This window comes from Lissotriton vulgaris, chromosome 6 (genome assembly GCF_964263255.1).
Source record: "Lissotriton vulgaris chromosome 6, aLisVul1.2, whole genome shotgun sequence".
NCBI classification, from domain to species: Eukaryota; Metazoa; Chordata; class Amphibia; order Caudata; family Salamandridae; genus Lissotriton; species Lissotriton vulgaris.
This window is the reverse complement of record NC_141694.1, coordinates 411004234-411028856: the sequence shown is the minus strand read 5'-3', so window position 1 is coordinate 411028856 and position 24623 is coordinate 411004234. Positions and strand designations below refer to the sequence as shown.

Sequence of the window (24623 nt, the reverse complement as noted above, 5' to 3'; positions counted from 1 at the left end):
TGATTCTCTAACTTAAAACGCGCCACAGGGTGTGTTTGCAGACATATCACCTCAGACCAAGCCCCTTTCCTTCAGCACTGTGCAAACGCGCCCTGTGGCGCGTTTTAAGTTGCAGAATTAATTCCTCCTCAATCCTGTGGGTCCCTGGAGGCCAACTAGCCCACCAGGTACCTCCAGTATGCTCCAGGGCGGCTGCGTTGCAGACAGGTGTTTAGAGGTCACGCCCCTTTTTACACCTCTCTGTGGCGGTTATTGGAGGTACCTAGTGGGCTAGTTTGACCTTAGGGACCCTTAGGACTGAAGGGGACTTAATCTCTCAATTTAAAATGGCCACAGGGGGCGTTTACACAGTGGTGAAGGGAGGGGACGAGGCCTAACGTGAGGTGTGCAAACACGCCCTGTGGCACGTTTTAAGTTGTGGGAAAAAATTCCACTTAAAACCTGAGGGACCAGGTGCTTCCAGAAAGCGGCACTAATCTGCGTTGCAGAGAGGTGGTGCAGGCCATGCCCTTTTTTACATCTCTCTGCTACACAGCTCTGTGGCGCTTACTGGATGTACTACGAATTCCGTTTTGCTCACCTGTTATCAGGAGAGATCTAGGTGCTGCATCTTTGAGCCCAGTACTGATCCTGAAAAGTAATTCTAACCATACTTACCAGTACCTTGTATTTCCTTCCATACGCTAACATTGTTATGTTATGTTAGGCGGATTTGTAAAGCGCACGGCTGCCCCAGCAAAGGGGCGTCCCGACGCTGAAACCAGATTAGTACCGCTGGAGACAACAGAACAACTTATAATGAAGGAAACAAGAAGGTTTTGATCGCTTTGCGAAAGTCCATTCCTTTGTGTACTACTGCAGCTTCCCAGAGTGTTCCGAAGAACAACTAGAGCACTAACAGCCTTACTATTGACAAAATGATGGCACACCTGAAGCCATCTTGATTGGAATAAACTGGTTACACTTGAAAACATTTAATTTAAAAAGGAATAAAATGAGGGGGTTAATTTTTACCTAGAAATTATGGTTAGTGCTGTAGAAAGAAAAATTAGGACATGTTTTAAGAGAGATCTCAAATATCTTCCCTGTTATATTTCAACAGGAGCAGCCTGGCAGTTGATTCCTTTGTGTTCTACTGCAGCTACCCTGAGTGTTCTAAAGAACAACTAGAGCGCTAACAGTCTTACTTATGACAAAATGATGGCACACCTGAAGCCATCTTGATTGGAATAAAATGGTAACACTTAAAACATTTAATTTAAAAAGGAACAAACTGAGGGGGTTCATTTTGTCATAGAAATGATGGATAGTGTTGTAGAAAGAAACATTAGGGCATGTTTTAAGAGATCTCAAATCCTCTTCTATTTAATTTGAACATTTTGACATGCAGACTGAACAATTCCTTTCAATACCAGCAGAAGACCTCCAGTTAACTCCCTGGTGAGCACTACCCCCTACACTACTCAAACACCACTGCACTACCCTAAAACACTTCCCCCCAGCATGAGCCCCCACACTACACAAACACCACTGCCTTTCCTAAACCACTACCCCCTACACTACACAATTACCACTGCACTGCCCTAAACCCTAAAACACTACCCCCCAGCATGACCCCCTACACTACACAAACACCACTGTCCTACACCTAAAACACTAACCCCAGCACAAACCCACAAACACTACACAAACACCACTGCACTACCCTTAACCATAAATCTACCCCCAGCACGACCCCCTACACTACACAAACACCGATGCACTACCCTAAACCCTAAATCTACCCCCAGCACGACCCCCTACACTACACAAACACCACTGCACTACCCTAAACCCTAAAACACATCCCCAGCACGACCCCCTACACTGCAAAAACACCACTGCACCAACCTAAACTCTAAATCTATCCCCACCATGACCCCCTACACAAACACCACTGCACTACCCTTAACCATAAATCTACCCCCAGCACGACCCCCTACACTACACAAACACCGATGCACTACCCTAAAACACTACCCCAGCACGACCCCTACACTACACAAACACCACTGCATGACCCTAAAACACTACCCCTATCACTACCCTCTACACTAGCCAAACACCACTGCGCTACACTAAACCCTAAATCTACCTCCAGCATGAACCCCTACACTACCCAAACACCACTGCACTACCATAAACCCTAAGGCACTACCCCATACACTACACAAACACCACTGCACTACCCTAAACCCTAAAACACGACCCCAGCACTACCCCCTACACTACACAAACACCACTGTGCTACCCTAAACCTTAATTCTACCCCCAGCACGACCCCCTACACTACCCATTCACGACTGCGCTACCCTAAACCCTAAAACACTGCCCCAGCACGACCCCCTATACTACCCAAACACCATTGCACTACCCTAAACCTACCCCAGCACGACCCCCTACACTACCCAAACACCATTTCACTACCCTAAAACACTACCCCAGCACGACCCCCAACACTACACAGACACCACTGCACTACCCTAAACTCTAAATCTACCCCCAGCACAACCCCCTACACTACATAAACAATACTGCACTACCCTAAATCTATTCCCAGCACGACCCCCTACACTACACAAACACCATTCCACTACCCTAAACACTAAAACACAACCCCCAGCACGACCCCTACATTACACACCCCCTTCACTTCCCTAAACCCTAAAACACTACCCCAGCACGACCCCCAACACTACAGACACCACTGCACCACCCTAAATTCTAAATCTACCCCCAGCACAACCCCCTACACTACATAAACAATACTGCACTACCCTAAATCTATCCCCAGCACGACCCCCTACACTACCAAAACACCACTGCACTGCCCTAAACCCTAAAACACTACCCCCAGCACGACCCCCTACACTACACAAACACTGTACTACCCTAAACCCTAAAGCACAACCCCCAGCACGAACCACTAACACTACACAAACACCACTGCACTACCATAAACCCTAAAACACTACACAAACACCACTGCACTACCCTAAACCTACCCCCAGCATGACCCCCTACACTTCCCATTCACCACTGCACTACCCTAAACCCTAAAACACTACCCCAGCACGACCCCTTACACTAACCAAACACCATTGCACTACCCTAAACCTTAAATCTACCCCAGCACGCCCCCTTACACTACCCAAACACCACTGTACTACCCTAAAAGACTACCGTAGCTCGTCCCCCCACCACTACACAAACACCACTGCGCTACCCTAAACTCTAAATCTACTCCCAGCATGACCCCCTACACTCCATAAAAACACTGCACTACCCTATACACTAAATCTACCCCCAGCCTGACCCCCTACACTACACAAACACCATTGCACTACCCTAAACCCTAAAACTCAACCCCCAGCACGACCCCATACATTACACAAACAGCACTGCACTTCCTAAAACGCTACCCCCAGCATGACCCCCTACACTACCCAAATACCACTGCACTACCCTAAACCCTAAAACACTACTCCCAGCACAACCCCATACACTACAAAAACACCACTGCACTACCCTAAACCCTAAAACACTACCCCTGGCACGACCCCCTACACTACCCAAACACCACTGCGGTACCCTAAACCCTAAAACACTAACCCTGGCACGACCCCAATAATTCCTCTTCAATTTTGAGGGTCCCTGGGGGCCAACTAGCCCACCAGGTACCTCCAGTATGTTCCAGGGAGCTGCGTTGCAGAGAGTTCTGAGGCCACGCCCCTTTTTGCACCTCTCTGCAACGCAGCTCTGTGGTGCTTACTGGAGGTAGCTGGTGGGCTAGTTGCACCCCAGGGACCCTCAGTATTCAAGGGGAGTTAATCCCCCAACTTAAAACGCGCCACGGAGCGCGTTTGCACAGTGATAAAGGGAGGGAGCGAGGCCTGAGTTCACATGTGCAAACACACTCTGCGGCGCAGTTTAATTTGGGGAATTAATTCCTTGTCAATCCTGAGGGTCCCTGGGGGCCAACTAGCCCACCAGTACCTTCAGTGAGCTCCACGCAGCTGCGTTGCAGAGTGTTGTAAAAAGGGGCGTGGCCTCTGAACACCTCTCTGCAACGCAGCCTCCTGGGGCATACTGAAGGTACCTGGCCTGGTGGGAATTAATTCTCTAACTTAAAATGCATCACAGGGCGTCTTTGCAGACATATCACCTCAGGCCATGCCCCCTTCCTTCACCACTGTGCAAACGCGCCCTGTGGTGCGTTTTAAGTTGGGGAATTCATTCTCTTTCAATACTGAGGGTCCCTGAAGGCCAAATAGCCCAACAGGTATCTCAAGTATGTGCCAGGGAGCTGTGTTGCAGACAGGTGTTTAGAGGCCATGCCCCTTTTTACACCTCTCTGCAACGCAGCTCTGTGGCGCTTATTGGAGGTACCTAGTGGGCTAGTTTGACCCTAGGGACCCTTAGGATTGAATGGGACTTAATCTCTCAACTTAGAACGGTGACAGGGTGTTTTTACACAGTGGTGACGGGAGGGGACGGGCCTGACCTGATGTGTGCAAACACGCCCTGTGGCGCGTTTTAATTGGGTAAAAAATTCAACTTCAAACCTTAGGGACCATGGGGGCCAAGTAACCCACCAAGCGCTTCCAAAAAGCGCCACTGCGCTGCGTTGCAGAGAGGTGGTGTAGATCGTGCCCCTTTTTACATCTCTCTGCTACGCAGCTCTGTGTCGCTTACTAAATGTACTACGAATTCCGATATGCTTACCTGTTATCAGGAGAGATCTCAGTGCTGCATCTTTAAGCCCAGTACTGATCCTGAAAAGTAATTCTGACCATACTTACCAGTAACTTGAATTTCCTTCCATAGGCTAACATTGACTAGTTTCACTTGGAAATTCTTTTAAGTGTGGAGTTTTCGAACTTTAAAATATTCACCTAAAATCATCCGAACAATGAATTCCGATTTAATCACCTGTTATCAGGAGAGAATCCAGTGCTGCATCTTTTGGCCCAGCACTGAACCTGAAAAGTAATTCTAACCATACTTACCAGTAACTTGTATTTCCTTCCATAGGAATACATTGTCTGGTTTTCACCAGAAAAGCTTCTAAGTGTTGATTTTCACAAACTACAAATATTCCTTAAAAATCACCTGTATGAGAAACTTATTCGTTCAACTGAGTACAGGAGATGCATCAGTGCTGGATCCAGGATCCACCACTGAGTAAGAAATAGTAACAATAACACGACTTATCTTATAAGTGAATTTCCTTAAGTCTAACCACAGGACTGGATCCTAGATTCAGTCTTTCAACATCTCCTGTAAACAGTTGAGTAAAAGCGTTTTGGTTACAGAAGTGATTTTTAAGGAATATTATTGTATTTTAAAGAAAATTCAATTGTGTGACAAAGGTTTCAAATATGGTACTCCATATTTTATAATGGGTGTTGAAAGGTTATACTAGTGTATGATGAGATGTATCAGATTGTCATGTGGATGATGTCATCAGTAATGTAATTTGAGATGTCATCAGTGATGTCACTGACCATGTCATGAAATATGTGACATCATCTGCAGTGGATTGCGGGCATGCGAGTTCTAGTTAGTACAACTAACTATATTGGAGGAATTTCAATGGTTTTGTATGAGTGAAATGTCCAGCTAACTAGAACACCCCTAAAACCTATGGTTTTTTCAGTGAATGAATATATATATATATATATATATATATATATATATATATATATATATATATATATATTCACTGAAAAAACGGAGGTTTCCGGGACTTTATAGTTAGAAATTAGCATTTAAAAAACCTTAGAAATTCACAGGAAAAACAACAGGTTTCAGGGAAATTATAGTTAGTTGGACATTTCACTCGTACAAAACCAGAGAAATTCGGCTCTTATAGTTAGTTGAGCTAACTATAACTCACGCCCCCGCAATGCACTACTGATGATGTCACATATTACATCACTCATGAGATGGTGAGTGGCATCACTGATGACACTATCCTGTGATTATAAGTAAATTGTAAGAGCTTATGATTGTCAAACGTATATACTAAGGCACTACAAAAGTTAACATAGTACACTAAGTGCACTACTAATGAGTTATAATACAACTAATATATATTATGTGAGTGGCTGTATATATCCTTGTGCGTATGGGTGTGTGTGTGGCTGTATGGGTCTATAAGTGGGTGCGTGAGTAGTTATGTGGATGAGTGAGATGCTGTGTGAGTGGCTGTACTGATGAGTGAGTTGGTGTGGCTGTATGGGTGGGTGAGTGGCAGTGTGATTGGCTCTATAAGAGGGTATGTAGTTACTGGGTGTCTGGCTGTATGAAGGAGTGACTGGGCATGCAAGTGGCTGATTGGGCAGGGGGGTGGCTGGTTGAGTGGTTGTTTGGTTAAGTGAATTGGTGTGTGAGTGGCTGTAATGGAGAGTGAGTGGCTGTGTGAATGGCTGTATAGGTGGGTACGCGAACGCGTGCACGCTTGTATGGATGTGTGAATATACGTGGTTGTGTGGATGTCTGAGTGTGTGAGGGCTTTTATGGGTGAGTGAGTTGCTGTTGTGAGAGGCTGATTGTGTGAGTGACTGTAGGTAAAGTGAGTGTGTGAGTAGCTGTATGGGTGACTGGTTTTGTAGGAGTGAAATCTGAGCCTAACTATAACGTCCCTGTTGCCGTTGTTTTTTCCAGTGAATTTCTAACGTTTTTCAAAATATGTTTCCTAACTATAACATCCCTGTAACTTTTGTTTTTTAAAGTGAATTTATATGGTTTTTTAACTAGTAGTCATGTTTGCAGAGTGGTGGAGAAAGGGGGCGGGGCCTGTGACCAGCTCTCAGTAATCCTGCTGTGTTAGACTTACTGGAGGTAACCTGAGGGCTTCTGGACCCCAGAGAACCGTCAGCATCCAAGAGGACTTCATCCCCCAACCAGCAGTGTGCCAGGAGGTGCATTTGCAGAGTGGTGAAAAAAGGGGGCGTGGCCTCCGAAGACCTCTCGGCAAACGTGCTCTGTGGGATTTACTGGAGGAAATGGGGAGCTTGTCAGCCACAAAGACCCTCAGCATCCAAGGGGACTTTATCCCCCAAGCAGCAGTGCGCCAGGAGGTGCGTTTGAAGAGTGGTGGATAAAGCGGACGTGGTCCCTGGGACTTTCCGGTCTTTATTTATTCGAGGGAAGGTGCATGGCCCCCCCCTCCCAGGGCTGATTTTGACCTCTTCCCCCGGGGCAAGACATGTTTTTTATTTTTAAAAGTTTAAAGGGAGAGGGACCGAGCAACCCTCTTTCCGGGTCGAATTCGGCCACTGGTAGCAATGCCCCAGGGCCCAGCCTCTAGTGTGGGTGCTGTGGTCCCATCCAGTGCACACACTTATGTGTTGGGTCCGCGGGGGAGCCTTAAGGCCTGCGGTCCCTGCTGCTCCCCGACTCCTGCAGGAGCTCGCATTGCTTTGACAGAGAGGGAGCTGCTGAACCTGCAGCTCCTTCTCTGTCAAAGCAATTGTGCTCCACTTTGAGCAAAAGAGAGCAAAATGCTCTTTCTTGTTCGAAGCGGAGCACAGTTTGCTATGGCTGGGCGAGAGCGGTAAAGCTCCCACCAAGTAGTATGGAATGGAAAAGGCAATTAAAGCAAGTATTAGCGAAGTCAAAATGCTTGCATATGTGACATCTGTCGAGTTTGTCAATTTTTTTTTACACATGTTGCACCGCAGCACTGGCTTATAGTTTTTTTAAGTGCTATGATGCGGCCAGTGTTAACTGCTTCATAGCACTTTTGTCCTTTAAGACATGTTGCACTGCAGCCCGCGCTGCTGTGCAACATGTCTAAAAAAAAAAAACATTGACTGGTAAGCAAGGATGGGACGATGAACAACAGTGGGGGGGGGGGGGGCAGTAAGACAACAGAGAACGAGAAGGAGGAGGGCAAACAACGACACTGAGAGGGAATGCGACTGCAAAGACGTACACTCTGATGGATACCATCGCCCCAGCCAGAGTAGCGAAAATCACTATAAAAACTCCCTCACCCCCTTGGTTCTCTGAGACCCTCAGAGTGGAAAAAGTAGATGTAAAAAAATAGAATGCTTACGGAGAACAAACTGCAGCCCAATGGCCAAACTGGCATATAAGAAAGCCCTTAAAGAGCTTCACAAATTAATGCGGGTGGCAAGGAGGGATTACTTGATTAAGTGCATTAACAGCGTGGGAAACTCGGGCAAGGAAATCTTTAGGATCATCAGCTCCTTTACCAAACTGGTGGAGCTGGAAAACTCAATACAGCCGTCACCCCTCACTATGTGTGAAGCTATCAGACTTTTTCAACAATAAAATTCGGAACGTCTACAACACCTTCACAACGGCGGTAGAGACAGAAAAATCAGAAGGAGGGGGTATCCGGAATCCTGAAGCTACCTTCTCGGAATTCCTACCTATTTCCCAACAAGAATTCCTGGCAGAGATCTTGAGATGTAAGTCAGGGTCCCCGGAGGATCAATGCCCTGCAAAGTTGTGGAGGAAGCTGGCTCACCTGGTGAACCACGCTCTGAAATAGTATGTGGAACATATCACTTTCGTCTGGCATCTTCCCTGATACATGAAAACATGCCCTGTTACTGCACCGCATGAAAAAATCCAATGCTGATCAATGGCGGGAGCTAAATAACTATCGCCCGATCTCACTATTACCAGCACCTACAAAGATATTGAAAAAAATGGTACAGCGAGAGCTGGCCAATTTCATTGAGGGGTATGACATTCTGCATGAGACTCAGTCAGGTGTTCGAGTCGGCTTTAGTACCGAAACTGCACTGCTGGAGGTGGCAGAGTCAGTGAGAATGACTGTGGACGCAGGAGCATCAGCTATGCTGGTGCTTTTGGACTTATCCGCAGGTTTCGATACTGTGGACCACCAAATTCTGGTAGAGAAACTCCAAGCAATAGGAATTGGAGGAATGGTACTCACCTGGTTGAAGTCCTATCTAAAAAAATTGCACACAGAAGGTCGCCCTCCAACCCTTTCAGTCGGAACCCAAGCCACTATGGTGTGGGGTACCTCAGTGATCATCCCTGAGCCCGCTTCGTTTCAACATATATCTGGCTCCCCTGTTCTCGCTCAAGGCAAATTGGGATATGAAGGCAATATCATATGCCGACGACACCCAGCTGGTGTTCTCCTTTAACACCATGCGCATTAGCGGAATTCCGCTCGCACGCTGGGTTTTGCGGAAACGCACTTTACGTGACGAGCTGGGCTCGTCATCAGCGTGCGAGGAGGCTACGTCATGACGAGCCCAGCTCGTCATCAGCGTCGAAGGGGTTAAGGATCAGTCTGTGGACTCCTTTATTAGGTTTAAGGGTTGTTTGAGGGACATCTCCCGTTGGATGAACAATAACAAACTTAAACTTAATGCAGAGAAGACAGAGGTGTTGTTCTTTGGCAAGGCTCTTCCGCCGGCAGCTGATCTTTGGTGGCCGGCGGAAATGGGCCCGCCACCTACTCCAGCAATCATGGCAAAAAACGTGGGTGTAAAATGGGAAGCGGATCTCTCTCACAGCCCAAGTTCGGCAGGTGACAGCTGCATGCTTCGGCAAATTGAGAAGCCTGAGGAAATTCTTACATCTTCTGCTGGAGGACTGTCGCAGAGTCATTGTCCATGCAACAGTGACATCACGGCTGGACTATGCAAACTGCCTATACCTGGGTACGCCCATCTATCTGGTCAAGAGACTACAAATGGTACAAAATGTGGCTGCGAGATTAATTAGGCGAGTACCGTTTTGGCACCACATCTCTCCGCATGTAAGTACGCTCCACTGGCTGCCGGTAGCGAAAAGGTTGAGTTTAAGGCCTTACAAATGGCATTTCGGGCCATGCATGGCAAATGTCCTAGATACCTTAAACATAGTCTATGCTACTACCAACAAACTCGATCAATGAGGTCCAACTCTCAGAACTTGCTTTGCACACCTCGCTTTGCTGAAGCACGCATAGGGGGCAGATCTTTCAGAGTGGTGGCGGCCAAGCTGTGGATCTCCCTGCTATAGCGCTGGGACACCTCTGTTTGAGGTAGCTGTCGCGCTCTATAAATACTGGTATTATCACTATTATTATAGGAACAAAGAATAAAGAGTACCACCACAAAAATGCCTGGCCAATGGAAGAACATTAGCTGAAGACTGGAAATTGTATTTGGCCCATGCTCTTCAGCATGGACCAACGCATAACAGAAAGTGAAACCGGGAGGTGCTTATGTAGCACTGACCAATAAGAGGTAAGTAAATGAGATGGATGTTGCAGACAACAAATGGTAAGTAATGGGAGGGCTGTAAGCTCCTTTTAACCAAACAGGGGCGATATATGGATTTCACTTACCTTATATATGCTTGCTTTACATTGTAAAGGCACGCGCAGTAAAGCACTGCGTGGTAAAGCCTTGCGGTGTAAAAGCAATGTATGGTAAAGGCATTGCATGGTAATGGTAGTGTGGTAAAAGAATGCATTGTTAAGGCATTCAACCCAAAAGCAGTGTCCTAGAAGGACCCGTTACCTTTATGGCAACACTCATTAGAGAGATGGTTTAAATGAGTAAAGTGATGCCACTTGAGCAGGGGTGGGAGTGGTGATGTGGGCAGTAGCCTGTGCACCTTTCGTAAAGGCAGGGAGGGATGCTGTCCACTGATGTATAAGTCGACCTCATGAACGAGGAAAGAACTGTAAGAGCAATCAAGGCTGGAAACCTAAGAAGAAACTACACAATCTGTAAAAGATTTACAGCCTGATTCATCATTCTCCCATTTTGCGAGGCCCTAATAGCGATTCATAGCGAATCGCTATTAAGGACTCGCAAAACGGGATTCATGTAGAAATTGCATGAAGATATGCGATTCCTACATATTCCTTATTTGCGATTAGCAAATTGCTAATCGCAAATAAGGAATAACTCGCCATTCATTCCTATGGGCCAAAAGGCCCATAGGAATGAATGGGGAGTATTCCTTAATTGCGATTAGCAATTTGCTAATCGCAAATAAGATAGCGATTTGAAGGGTGCCAGGGGTGTCCAAAGGACACCGTGTAGCACCACTCAAATGAAATTTTACACAGGTGTTGCACACACACATGTCCAAAGGACATGTGTGTGTGTAACATGCAACTCAGAAAAATGCATTTAAATGCATTTATCTGAGTTTTCGCAATTTACCACGAGGTCTGACTAGAGATTCCTTAAATGTAATTCCTCGCAAAATTGCGAGATCGCAATTAGCGATTTTTACATTTGGGATGCTGAATCCCAAATGAAAAAATCGCTTTCGCAAAGGGCCAGATTCTCAGAATCTGGCCCTTTGCGAGCGCTATTTTCTTTGATGAATCGGGCGGCTGGATTCCTCCTATATTTATTAGGCCGAAGATAATCAAGACTTTCAGCAGGGGTTCGTGCCCAAGCCCCTCTCATGCTCCTGGAAGTGGGGGAACCCTGGTTGGGGAATGGCTGAGACCCACCCTACACGTGTACTGGTGAAAGCGGCCGTGCTTCTTAAAATGCCGGACCTGACAGCACAAGAGAGAAGCCATGACCAGATTTGTTGGCCCTGCTAAACACAGGCATTTGAAGTACCACAGCCGGCCTCTTCACGCTCCTGCTCGCCCTCGTTACCACAACCTTGGAAGGATTTGTGCTTACAGACCATGCACAAACGGGTGGGTTATTGTGATCATTAGCGTCGAGTCACCCAATAAAAATTGCACCCCCACCACTGTTTGTTTTTACTTTTAGGACTTGTTGCAACAATTTTGCTAATTCCAGCAAAGTAGCAGCTGACTGCATAGAATAGACGGAAAACAATGATTTCCGATGCGAGCAGTAACAAATACACAATCTGAGGATTACTTTGTGTCTGGCTTGTGCTGCCTGCATCAGCCCATTGTGCAAAAGGCAGCTTTGGCAGCTGGTAGAGCCACGAGGCCACGCTGATCAGCTGCCTGTGGCCTCTCGAGCATCCTGACCAGAATATCGCGGCTCAGTCTCATCCCTACACACCGAGCCTGAGGTGTGTAGAATGGCTTTAGTTTTGAGCGTGTTTATGTTGGATGCTTAGGGATTCGGAGGGATTTAGTTTGGGTTGCAACACAGAACTCCCGACCGAATCTTGTTTTGAGGGCTTGAATTTCTGTTTGACATTTTTTCGGTTTTTGCGCACCATTGTCATGGCTGCACCCCTTACCATGTTTAAAGGTCAGGAGCCACAAATATCCGCGTTATTCACGTGGTTGTTTTTTTTTATCGATTTCTTCCCCATCTCTTCTGCTCAGCGTGTGCTCTCGCCTCAGATTGACCCCCCCCCCCCCCCAGAGAAACCCGCCCTCCCCGGCTAAGTGCTGAAGCTGCTGTAAAACCGGATTGCGCCTCAACCATCCCTCGCCCGAACTCACATACCATCAGGAGACAACGCCTTTCGTTGTAATTATGTTGTGTACCATTGATTCATGGTTACCAGGTGGGTCGTCAAAATGGGTTTCTTTCAAACTGGGTCTTGCAGACTGAAACTGCACTTATGACACGTATTTGTAAATGTACAGAAGAACGTTATTCCTCCCACAAAAACGTGAAGGTATGTTACTGCATCCAGGGAGGAAGGCAGGCAGGCAAGGTGAAAAGAGGTGACCTTTCAAACATGTGACATTAGCAGAATGCCAAACAGAAAACCGAAGCATTAATCGGTGGCGGTTCCTCAGCTGAGGTGGAGGAGCGTTGCCATGCTGCTTTTAGCATTGCAGAGAAGGAGACATAACATCATAACAACACGATGTTGTTTTCATCTTTGAAGCAGGTTCTAGTATATATCAAATAAAAGTCTCAACAGGCAATGATAAAAGAAAATTTTAGCAAACATGCACAATATTTGCAGGAAGGAGGAGACAGGAGGCACTAATGGTTATTTTGTTTCCAGCCTCTTTTAATCCCTTTCAGTCTCGAGCATGCGCTAGCGACTGCGTCTCACTTACGAGACGTTCTTATATCCAGAAAGGGCTTGGACTAGATACTTTTCTTAAGGGCTGGATACATAGAACCCCACGATCCTCAAATTGCAATTGTTTTTGTAGCTATGCTGTGAGGTTGGGGATCAGTTAGACGTCCCGGTTTTCCCCAGACGGTCCCCGTTTTTAGGTCGAGCAGACCTAAAAAGCATGCGAAGCATGCTTTGTCTGCGAAGACATCTTTTGCTGGCGTGTCTGGGGGAATGTGAGACAGCGATCGCCCACGCGCTTCGCTGTCTCAGATTCCTCCTCGAGGGCGAGCACGTCGCCGTGCACATCCCCTGCCTCGCATTCTGGCTGTAAACACCCCTCATTCTCAATTTTCCTCTGTCTAGTTCTTCCTCTCTCTCACTCCCTACTTGTTTTCCTCTCCTTTGTGTCTTATTCTACCCATGTTCTCTTTTCCCTTCTCTTTTCCTTTCTTTCTCTCTCACGCTAGAAATTCCCCTCTCTCCTGTATCTCCCTATGAGCTCTTTCTTCAGTTATTTTGATATTTCTCGTGTCATTATTCCTGCTCTCATTTCGTATCTCTTTGGAGTTTAATTTGTGACTGCAAACCTTCCCCTCCCTCCAGTCGTGTTCTCGCCTGTCCGTCTCACTCACTTCCCTCTACCCCTTGAAATCTTCTGTGCTCTTTACTACATCTAATGTTATATTCTGTTGCAATGCAATAGGTCTCACTTTTGCAAAAGTTTAAGCTATTAGCATTGTAAATGACAATGCCTTTTATTTATGTTTGAAAAGCAAAAACATAAATAAAAGGCATTGCCATTTACAATGCCAATAGCTCTAACTTTAATAATGCGAGACCTATTGCATTGCAAATGCTTGTTGGAGAAGTGTCCCCGTCTCCCGACACTTTTCTTCAAACGAGTCAAATGTCCCCGTTTTCGAAAGGTGTCTGAGTTAAACACACAAATGTCCCGGTTTTTCATTGCGTGTGACATCACTGAGATGAGCGCTGAAGCAGGAAGGGAAATCCTGTGAAGAGACGTTTTCTCTCGGGATTTCCCTTCTTTGTCCACGCAGCGCCACCTACACTTTTGCTGACTTCCAAGAGGTGCCCGCACAGGCGTGTTGCAAGGATGTTAATCAGGGGGGGGGTTGAACCTTTAATCAGTAGGTAGAGTGGAACTGCAGGGCCTCCAACAAGCTGTGAAACAACAGCAAGGCCTAATTAACATTCAAATGGTCTTTTAAAGACCTGCGAAACGTTCGGGTGTGGCTGTGTGTGTGTGCCCGGGATCGGTCTCATCCGGGCTGCCACACACGAGGGGGAAGGGGGGCTGAAGCCCGGTGAGTCCAATGGGTGTTGCGTGCCTGATCAGGCCTCATGTGCACATTAGAGGAAGGGGAAATCGACAAATGTCTAGTCAAACCTGTAAATACACTGCTCAGCAATTGTCCGTTTTTAGGAGAAAAAAGTAAGATTTAATTTACTGGAACGAGTAAGTGTTGCATTTTTTGTAAAATAGTCTTTCAAACAGCAGGCCGTTACTGAGTACACTAATATTCTCTTTTAAAACGTATACTTGCTCAGCTTAATTGACCATTATGTTAGGGATGTTCGGTGAGTTATCCTGCAGCCCCACAAATAACTTTCATCTGGTCGAACTGAATAAAGTGATGATTTGAAGCGCTTTTAAAAAAAAGTGTTGCAAACTGGTGCTCCTTATAAACTTTTGAGTATCTTTCTTTGGACATTTACCAAAATCGTATTTTACAAATTCAACCTAATCATGGTTACCACCTGAGGAATTTATCGGCACATTAATATAATGCATGAGGGATTCACCAGTGAGGACACTGTTTAGCCGAGACATACACCTGTATAGAGAACATCCTGCAAGTTGATGAGTGCACATTCTGTGACACCGAGACAAACTGGCTTTCTTTCTTACATATCCTGTATACGGAACACCCATGAATTCCCTATGTGACATGCAGTGTGAACCTCTTGAATTAATTAAGGTTCTTGAGTAGCCCACATTGTGAACTGAGGCACAGAAAAGGAAATTAAGTTACATTTGTCAGCGCCAGACTTCTGCTTCCAAAGTATGCAGCGAGGAATTAGATTGCATGTTGTATAATTTCCATCACGCTTATTTTCAAACGTTTTGCCTGCTTACATCCTGCCCTTTTCTTGAAAAGTACGTAAGAGCAAGTCATGCGTAGGATCCCACAATCCGGTCAAGTGAGGACAGCCAGGATAACAACACAGGTCTTTTTTCATCCTACAGGTGACATATCCACTAAACCCCATCACCTGAGGTGCATTCGTGAGAACTGCGCTGATACCCCCACCGCTAAATTTGTTCCACTCAGGCTGCAACACAACACATACACACCCCAGCGAAAGAGCACAGGTAGTGATAGGGCAAAATCCTGTCTGGTAGAGAGCAGGTATAATGCACGCAGCACCAATGCATGCATCACACACACGCACACTTGCCTGGCAGCATGTGCTGTGGCAGTGCGCTTTTCTCTTATACAGCACAGGCTCAGCACAGACAGTGGCACTGTAAGCTTCCTTCACACATGTATGTACACCCAGGGTCCTGCTCAAGCAGCCTGTGACAGTGTGAGTTTCCTTCACAACCTACAGGTTCTGCATAGCTAGTGCCCACTCGGTCTGTGGAGGGAGCTGTTATTGTAGTCTCTTTTCTATGTCCATGACAACTGTCAAATAGTCCTACTTTTATGTTGATGGTTACTGCAAACCGTAGTCCTACTTCTATGTCTATGACCTGTCCCCGTTTTTTGTTTTGAGAATCTGGTCACCCTAGTTTAGGGGAGTGAACGAATGGTAGTTTGCAAAGGTTCTGGTACACCTAATACAGTGACAAAAGCTCCCGTGATGGGGGGGGGGGGGGGTCCTTCAGGACTGGTAGGTCCCTGGCCTAAGCGCTCCAGACTAGGTCAGAAGCGTGGGGGGCCCTGCTTGTACTTTAGGGCTCAAGTTTCGCAATGCTACCAGGTGCACCATTTCATTCTGAGAAGCGTGGACTATTATAATAGCTGAATTGAATTGATGTTGATGAGTGTGAGGCAGCAGGGAACACTCCTTCGTTTCGCGCTTCTCTATGTGCTCACTAGGTATATTACAGCGAAGCTGCTACTGTAGACAACTATGCATATTTGTAAATGGTGTGCAGGTCGCTCCCCATAGGACAATGCACCAGAGGGAGCCAGACTGGTCAGATGCCATTCAAAGCAGTTAAAAATATTAGAGAAAGAAACCATCTTATGTTAAGTGCGGCAACCCAAAAGCAGCATGTACGTAAATCAGAAAAAAACATGACAAACCGTGCAGAATGGAAGAAATAAAGGTCACACAATAGGAAAGGGTTCTTAAAGTTGTCATACTGGATTACCTCTGAGTTAAATAAGGTAATCTTAGGCGGTCGGAGGACCAGAATGCCTGTTGGGATGCTATAACCAACGAAGACACAGTTGACTATAGGCCTCAGCTAGAGTGCTGTCTGGTTCTGGGAGCCATGCAGCCAGAAGGATAAAGTAGATTGCTTCTCTGATGAGTCAAACACAAGTGTATTACTTCTAGGCAATGAGAGGTTCTGATATAAAGCTGCTTGGAGCCTTGAATGGAGCAACCTCCCCCTTTTGACCTCCTCCACGCAGACTGTGGGGGTTAAAATAGGAAATGAACTAAAAAAAGGCCTGGTGCAGAAGCAGGAGACCTTCACAGAGTAAGTGATGCTAATGATGAGTATAATCCAGGTCAGGGTTTCTTCACCCTTTTACTGATGTGAGAAAAGTTTCGGCTAGTGATAAAGTTTTGCAGTGTCATTGCTCCACTCCATCAAATTTGAACATTATTGCGTGACTTATAATATGAAGACGCGGCCACACCAAGAGACCCCCATCACAACCTCCAGACCACCCCCTTTTGGTTCGCAGTAATGAGTGTAAGTAAACCTGATCAATTAATCTGTTTGTCAAGATCATCAAATGGGCTCACTGGATGGGCCAAGTCGCCTTTTCTGCTCCCAGTCCTTGGTTTCTATGAATGTTTGAACTCTTACCTTCAGATTTGGGTATGTGCTCAAATTCCTGTGGCTTCCATAGCAATACCCATGAAATAAAATGCACTTTTAACAGTGACAGAAGACCTGCTTTATTGACTTGTTTGTTGCGCTGGCAGCCACTACATCTGTAACAATGTGACAACGCTCTTACCTCAGCATCCCAAGTGTCTTGTGTTGCTCTTAACATGTGCACATTTGCTTCATTTGCCAGGTAGAAACTTGAAATCATGGCTGGGAAACCCAAGCTGTTTTACTTTAACGGAAGAGGTCGAATGGAGTCCATACGGTGGCTGCTGGCAGCAGCTGGTGTTGAGGTTTGTATTTCATTTGTTTGCTGTTACATGTTGATTTTAGTTTCCAATACAGTGTGAACAAATGCCAAAGAACCTTGTAAATGCATAAGTAAATATATAGTTAATGAGCTATAATAAACAGAGTAGAGCCTGTATGTACCTCTTGCAGCAGCAATAGTTTGTCTAAAGTACACAATAAGCTGAAAGAGCCCGCCAGTATCAGGAGATGCAGATGAACCCCAGGTAATGCGGCAAGTCTTGCCTCTAAAGCCAACAGCACTTTGCCTCGTGGTATATTTACTCTTACATTTACAATAACCTTCAAATCCCATAATCCAATGTACTGTGGGCCAATACGCCCAATCTGGGTGGCAGTGTCAATCATCAAACAGGGTTGTGTGTATCAGAAGAAAGCAAAGAGGGTGTGAGCACCTATCGAATGTCTACAGCACTTTGGATTTCTCCCATGTTAATCTAGAAGTCACTTCTTTCCATCCCTTCTCATTCTGCAACGGTTTTCCTGTCTACTTCATAACAGAATAAAGGCATATGAACACAAACAGTATGTGTTAGATGCACTTATCCTGTGTGAATCAAAGGGACTCTCAAGCTCTCAACCTAAGTTGCATTTTGGAACTCCGTGTTAGCTGTGAATTTATTGTCCTTTGTCGGGTAATTCAAGTCCTGGCCATATATGAAAAAAAAAATATATGCTTTAAAATTCCTGAAAGAAGTACAGACAAGAACAGATAATAACAAGGTCTAATTGCCTGGCGTTCAACTGCCAAATAGTACCAATAGAAAACTTAATTAAGCATCGTAGACTTATTTTTGCTCTGAGATGATTTTTTATTTTCATCACCGATATTTTATGTAGAATTTCGTTTATAATTAGCCTATACCTCCCACTATAGATAATCAAACACCGCTGTGAGAGTACATAATAATAAAATACGCCATATTTATATAGCTCTAAGTGCAGGTATTGGTAAACACAAATGCACCCTGCCTCACATCTGGTACTTACATAGCTCTAAGTGCAGGTATTGGTAAACACAAATGCACCCTGCCTCACATCTGGTACTTACATAGCTCTAAGTGCAGGTATTGGTAAACACAAATGCACCCTGCCTCACATCTGGTACTTACATAGCTCTAAGTGCAGGTATTGGTAAACACAAATGCACCCTGCCTCATATCTGGTACTCTTGCTGCAGTCCTGGAAATCAAAGCTCTCACTGGGCGACCATTTTCACTTTTATTTCGGGTGAAATGTGATAATTTTCCCCTTTATTCTCTTCCCCTGCCTTGCTCCCCCGCCCCCTCGTTTCTGCTGCACAGATCTCAAGCTAGACAATGACCCTCAACTCTGCTTAGTAGGAGAAGCGGGAGGGCACAGGAGTCGGTAGCAGGAGAGTGAGGTAGAACAAAAGAGGTGAACTAAAGGGAGAAGAGGTAGAGGAAGAATGACCGAGTGAGGGCTTTCTATAATCTCTCCATGCAGTGGTCGGTAAATGGCAGCATATTGTACCTGCATGTCTATACCGATGCGTATTTTGTCTGTTCCTTGTTTGGGAACAACTGTAACCGGAGACACCAAAGGCGTTGATCTCAAAACTGGTTCAGTGATCTCTCGATCTTGCAGGCTTTGTAATTCATCTTTAAACTTCTTCTGAAGATTATTTGGCACCCTCCTGGGATTCTGAGCCACTGGTCAAATTGCCTCATAAGTATGCATTGTTATTTGTGTACTTTTTATTTCCCCAGTCCTTGGAACAGTTTTAGGAATTGGTGCTTGGTTCTATGCTCTTTTGTAAAATAAGTAATTGCAACTAGTCCTATGATGGACGCAGTGACATTACGTAGGAAACAAAGACTTGGTATTTCTCCTCTATGGACATGAATTCCTTCTTTGGACATCATGTCTGCGTGAGTTATTTTCTTTTAAACTTTCCCAAATTCTCAACTAGGTAGGTGTCTTGTTCACCATTGGATAATATATATTTCGGACAGCGCAAGTGACAGTTTATCGCTCATTTTCTTCTATTCCATGACAAGCATTATGTTAAAAATGGATGTATGACGTTACAACGCATACCATTACAACTACCTACCATTACAACGCGACCATTACAACGCATACCATTACAACGCATAGCGCTTAGAGGTGCTGGATAGTGGTAAGTATAATTTACTATTCCAACTCCAGTCCCCGTGGACACTAGGGAAGGTGTTGGATAGTAAATTAAACTTATTCCCTATCCTAGAGCGCCCCCCAGCGCAATGCGTTGTAATGGTATGCGTTGTAAAAGTTGCGTTGTAATGGTAGGTAGTTGTAAAAGTTGCGTTGTAACAGGTGTATACCGTTAAAAATAACCCAACTATCTAGTACAATATTCAACAGACGTTTCCCACTCGTTTGTAGCTGTTTTCTTTATTTTATTTCTATCTAACACATTCTTATCCTCATCTCGTCATTTACAGTCATTCTGTGCTTCACCTTCTGGCAGTGTTCCTACTTCATAACCTATGTTTTCCAATTATCTTTTATTATGTTTGTTTCTTCATACATTTATTTTGTTTCCTCTTTTTTTTTATTGCCAATTGATCATTTCTTTTTGCATACAGACACAAAATTGTTAAACTTCACAAATTTCTTGGATTTTTGACATTTAATATTCTTGGCACCATTTTCCAGGAGTATTTAAATTTTGCTTCGCTTTCATTTTTATTTCAGGCACATGTTCTCTACTGAGTTTCCTCCAACTTCCAATCCTTTATCATGCATTCCCGCCCACATTTATTATTAAACTTATATATTTTCAATTTTATGGGTTTCTTAAACAAATTTACTCTAACTTCAGTCGAATTATATCCTTGGATTATGCATAGTATGATTGCTTCTTCATTATTGGACTTGTAAAAATTGCAGTGCACTACTAATTTTCTCAATCTTGTGGAAAATGAATCTGTAGTTTTTTTCTTCTCCTTGACTGCCCTTATTAAATACACATCTTTCAGAACTATAATTTTCTCTGCAGTACAAATCCTTCATTGTGGCACTTTATTATTCCTTCATATGTTTGTGTCGGTTTAGTTGGCTAGGTGTCTAAAGTTCTTCCACACAGTAACCTACTAGGTTTATTACATTGTCTCTTGCTTGCACATCACTACATCTTTTGCAAGATGTCTTAAGATAATTCTGAAATTCCCATAGCCTTTTCTCCCATCATGGGCCCATGGTTTGTGTATCAGACATGTCAAAAGGAGGGGTCCTTCTAAATATAGTACATAATGTAAGTTCTTCTTCATTTGTTTTGTGTTCAAACTTTGTGGCAGTTGATTTTCTGATTGTGTTGTAACTGATGTCTAACGTTTCTTCTTCACTTATATTTTCAGTTTGACATTGCCTCCTTTAAAAAAAAAATATTTTAAATCTTCTTTATTGCGACAATTAATCAAATATCCATTGCTGCGTGATAGTTTTACTGCTTTGTTTATTCATCGTTTTCCACGCAGCCTTTTTTATTATATTGAAATTCCCAGCTGCCTTTTTTGTTTTTTGATTCGTGGTATAGCAGCACTCTCGTGTTTACTTGCCGAGCTGCCTCTTGAGCCCTGGTTGTCTTGGTGATCACCTTGTTGCGCTGAAAATATAGGAGAGGAGAGGAGAGGAGAGGTCTATAGAGACTGGTAAATTGAGATCGATAATGAGAAAGAGTTGAGCTAGAAAGAAAGGCTTTAGGTACATAAAGATTTAGATGTTGGTAGAGGGCGCAAGAGACATAAAGCAAAAGGGGTTGAGGTAGAAGAGGTGAGGTGAAGGAAGAAGAGAGACAGACATAAATATAATTTTTTTTATTGTCACTGACTGCCTGAGAGTGCACGTGTAAATGGTGGACAGGCTGGGCATGCGCTCCAAACTTCTGTGAAGCATGCTCTGCTGTCAAAATTAAAAGAGAATGTGTCTTCTATTGTTTGCACATTTTGTTATATTATTGCAGCAGTTTCTTACGGCCCAAGATGCGCCCTGGAACCGTGGACGCCATGGGCAGTTTGTCCACTTTGCCCATAGCTTAAAGTGCTCTGTGCAGCCTAGTGAGCACCTTCAACTGACTAACCTACCCAAGCAGCCCTCACCTACTCCTGTCAGATCGATCTTCCCACTGGGGGCAGAAAGCTTCGGTTCACTAATTCTTCAATGGCTCACCTGTCACCTGGAGCTACCGGTGAATGCACATCAAGGAGCGCATGCAAGTTAACCTTCTTCAAAGCGTGCTCATGTCCCCTGAGGAGATCCCGTTTTTAACTTCTACGATTGTAAGCAAAAGCTCATGAAAATAGATCAGGACCCTTTCCTACAATGCATGAATGGGGCTGGATGAGAGGCCGAGTCACATGTTATCTCAGTGGGAATGTGTTATTCTCTAGTTAGGCCCCTCAATGTCATGTCATCTTGTGCAAAGACAGTAGTACAATACATGGCTTCCCTGAGTGACATGGGTGTGTCTGCAGTCTGCAAGGACTGAGCCTGCAGTGACTAATTGTGAGTTTGATTGGCACTAGATGCTCCAAAGGTGGGCCTAGCTGGGAGGACTCAGACTCTGAGGTTGACCCAATTAAATCTGACAGGTGTTACCTTGAAATATCAACTTTTTACAGAAATGCCTACTCTCACTCGTGAAGAAATCTGTATTGTCATATGTTAAACTTGCTCTCATACAGCTCATATAAACATGTTCCTGCGACGGAGATAAATCTCCCTTCGTGACCCTTGAGACCATGTACCACTGCTCATAGTTCACCATAGCAATCAGTAGTATTTTGACACCCACCCCAGTGGTCACAACAGTCATGCACGTGAGCTGAGGTATCTTTGTCTAACAAAGAGAGAGACCAAGAGTGATGTCAGATCATATGGCAGACGTGGACCACTGGGCCCCAATCATGGTGATTTAAGTAATTTGCCACTGATGTCCTAGGGTCCATCCTACTATGTCTCTACAAACGTGACCAAATACAATCGTTCTGAATTTCATTACAAGACCGGATTCTCAAGGAGGTAGTAGAAGCAGGACCGTAGAACTCAAAATTCATCCACCAGATCCAATAAATTAATGTCTAGGACAATACCTATCTTTTATGGAAAAATATATAAAAGCATCACATAATACTATACAATACGATGGGTACAATATACAGGGGGTGCACTCCCTTCCGTAGTGGTTGAGATAACATGCTAGATAAAGCTCAGGCGAAGACAGCTCAAACAGTTCTCACTGGCTTGATGAGCAACTCAGTTTCATGTTTTTATCACTCTTTGTGCATGCTTCAGGCTCCTGTCCCAGTACATTCTAAATCCTGAGGTTTCTTGCTGCAGTCCAAGCTGTGCAGCGGACCCCTGTTACGCACCCACAACTCGATTTTGCTATAATTTGGAGCCGTGGTGGCAACCTCGTTCAGGACAAGGTTGCTGGCAGTCTCGGGGGGGGGAGGGTTATGGGGGGGAAATGTGCAGTATGCAGCAGTACCTGACAGTACCCAACTCGAGCTGCTGCAGCAGTGCTAGTTAACTGGGATCAGGTGTTCAGCAGTGCCATTTGTGGTCTTATAGTAAGTTCTTGTAGTGATGCTTGTGTGGGCTGTTGCGCCCTCTGTGCTTATTATGGGTCTCACTTTGGCTACAATTCCCCCCCATTGCATTGGGAGCGGTAGCACCAATATTTTTTAACCTGTTGCAGAATGCCAAACTTCATGGGAATAGATACTCTGCTACAGCTCAGTGGCGGCTGGTGACCATTACAAGTGCTGGGGTGTAATCCTTGGCTCGAATTCCAGTGAGTCTGACTCACTTACTTGGAGGGTTTGAAAGGGGGGGGGGTTCGCTCACACTAGCTTGCAGTAAATCTTCATCTTTCGCTTAGTCTCACCTAGTCTTAGTTACTCTCGTTCGCACTTGCAGTCACTTTTACTTACTCTGACTCAGTTTAACTGACTCCTGCAGTCTTACTCATTCTCACTCTGACCCACTCAGTCTTACTTATTCTCAGTTACTCTCCCTCAATCCCACTCATTCAAAGTCATTGTGATTCCGACTCACTCATTCCCGCTCTGTGTCACTCATTCTCACTTAGTTTCCCTGAGGATTCTCCTCATGATTCACTCGTTCTCACTGATTCAAGTCAGTCCCACTTGATTCACTCAATTTCACTGTGACTCACTCAAAGTCAATCCGGTCCACTCATTCTCATTCAGCCCCACTCAGTCTCACTCATTCTGACTCAGTGTCACTCTGACTCAGTCTCACTGATACTCGCTCAGTTTCACTCACTCATTCCCGTCAAGTCTCACTCATTCTCAACTAGTTTCCTTAAGACTCCTCATAACTCGCTCGTCTTTTGATTCTCAGTCCTACTTATGCTGATTCAATCTCACAGTGACTCACTCATACAGTCTCACTCATTCACACTCCGTCCCACTTAGTCTCATTCATTCTGACTGACTCCGTTTCACTGTGACTCTGTCTTATTCCTTCACAGTCAGCCTCAGTCATTCTCACTGTCACTCAGTCATAGTGATTCACTCTGACTCACTCATACTCACTTGTTCACACTCATTCTAACTCAAACCCGCTCAGATACAATCATTCTCACTCAGTCTGACTGAATCAGTCGCACTCACTCACTCTCATGCTGACTCACTCTGCCTCACTCATTCTCGGACTCACTCAGATTTAACTTAGTCATACACAGTAACATTCAATTACTCTCACTGTCATTCTCCCACATTCACTCATTCATTCTCACTTGTACTCACTCGTCTTAACACTTATTGACCTCACTTTGACTCACTCCTTCACTGACACTATCGCTTTGACTCACAGATACACACATACATGCTCACATATACACATACTCTCTCAGTGACACACACTCTCACACATACAGCCCAGGGCCTGATTCATAAAGGTAAACAAGGTACAATTGTTTTCTATTCACAAAAGGATTTTATGAATATAAGCTTTAGGAGTGCAGAGTCTAAACACATAAAATGTTCTCTTTTTATGCGCAGAGGCTTCTCCCTCGTAAATATACTACTTGTTAATCCCTTTTTAAATAGCAAACAATGGTACACTTTGACAACCGTGTAAGTTTACTTTTGTGAATCAGGCCCACATTATTTAAAAGTCGTTTTTACTTCCCATGCTGTCTGTGGAGGTCCCTTTGGGACTC

General features: G+C 44.8%; 1 protein-coding gene across 2 annotated transcripts in view; it reads left to right on the top strand.

The window, feature by feature from the left end:
• LOC147707398 (glutathione S-transferase 3-like) overlaps positions 1-24623 on the top strand; it is a 138809-nt gene that overhangs the window by 4189 nt on the left and 109997 nt on the right. The window contains exon 2 of one of the 2 annotated variants that reach the window (XM_086926425.1): positions 17314-17412. In XM_086926425.1, the coding sequence (XP_086782551.1) occupies positions 17326-17412 (87 nt within the window). In that variant the 5' untranslated portion in view covers positions 17314-17325. Of the gene's footprint in view, positions 1-17309; positions 17413-24623 lie in introns of both variants that reach the window. The other variant, XM_086926424.1, reaches the window with a different exon arrangement.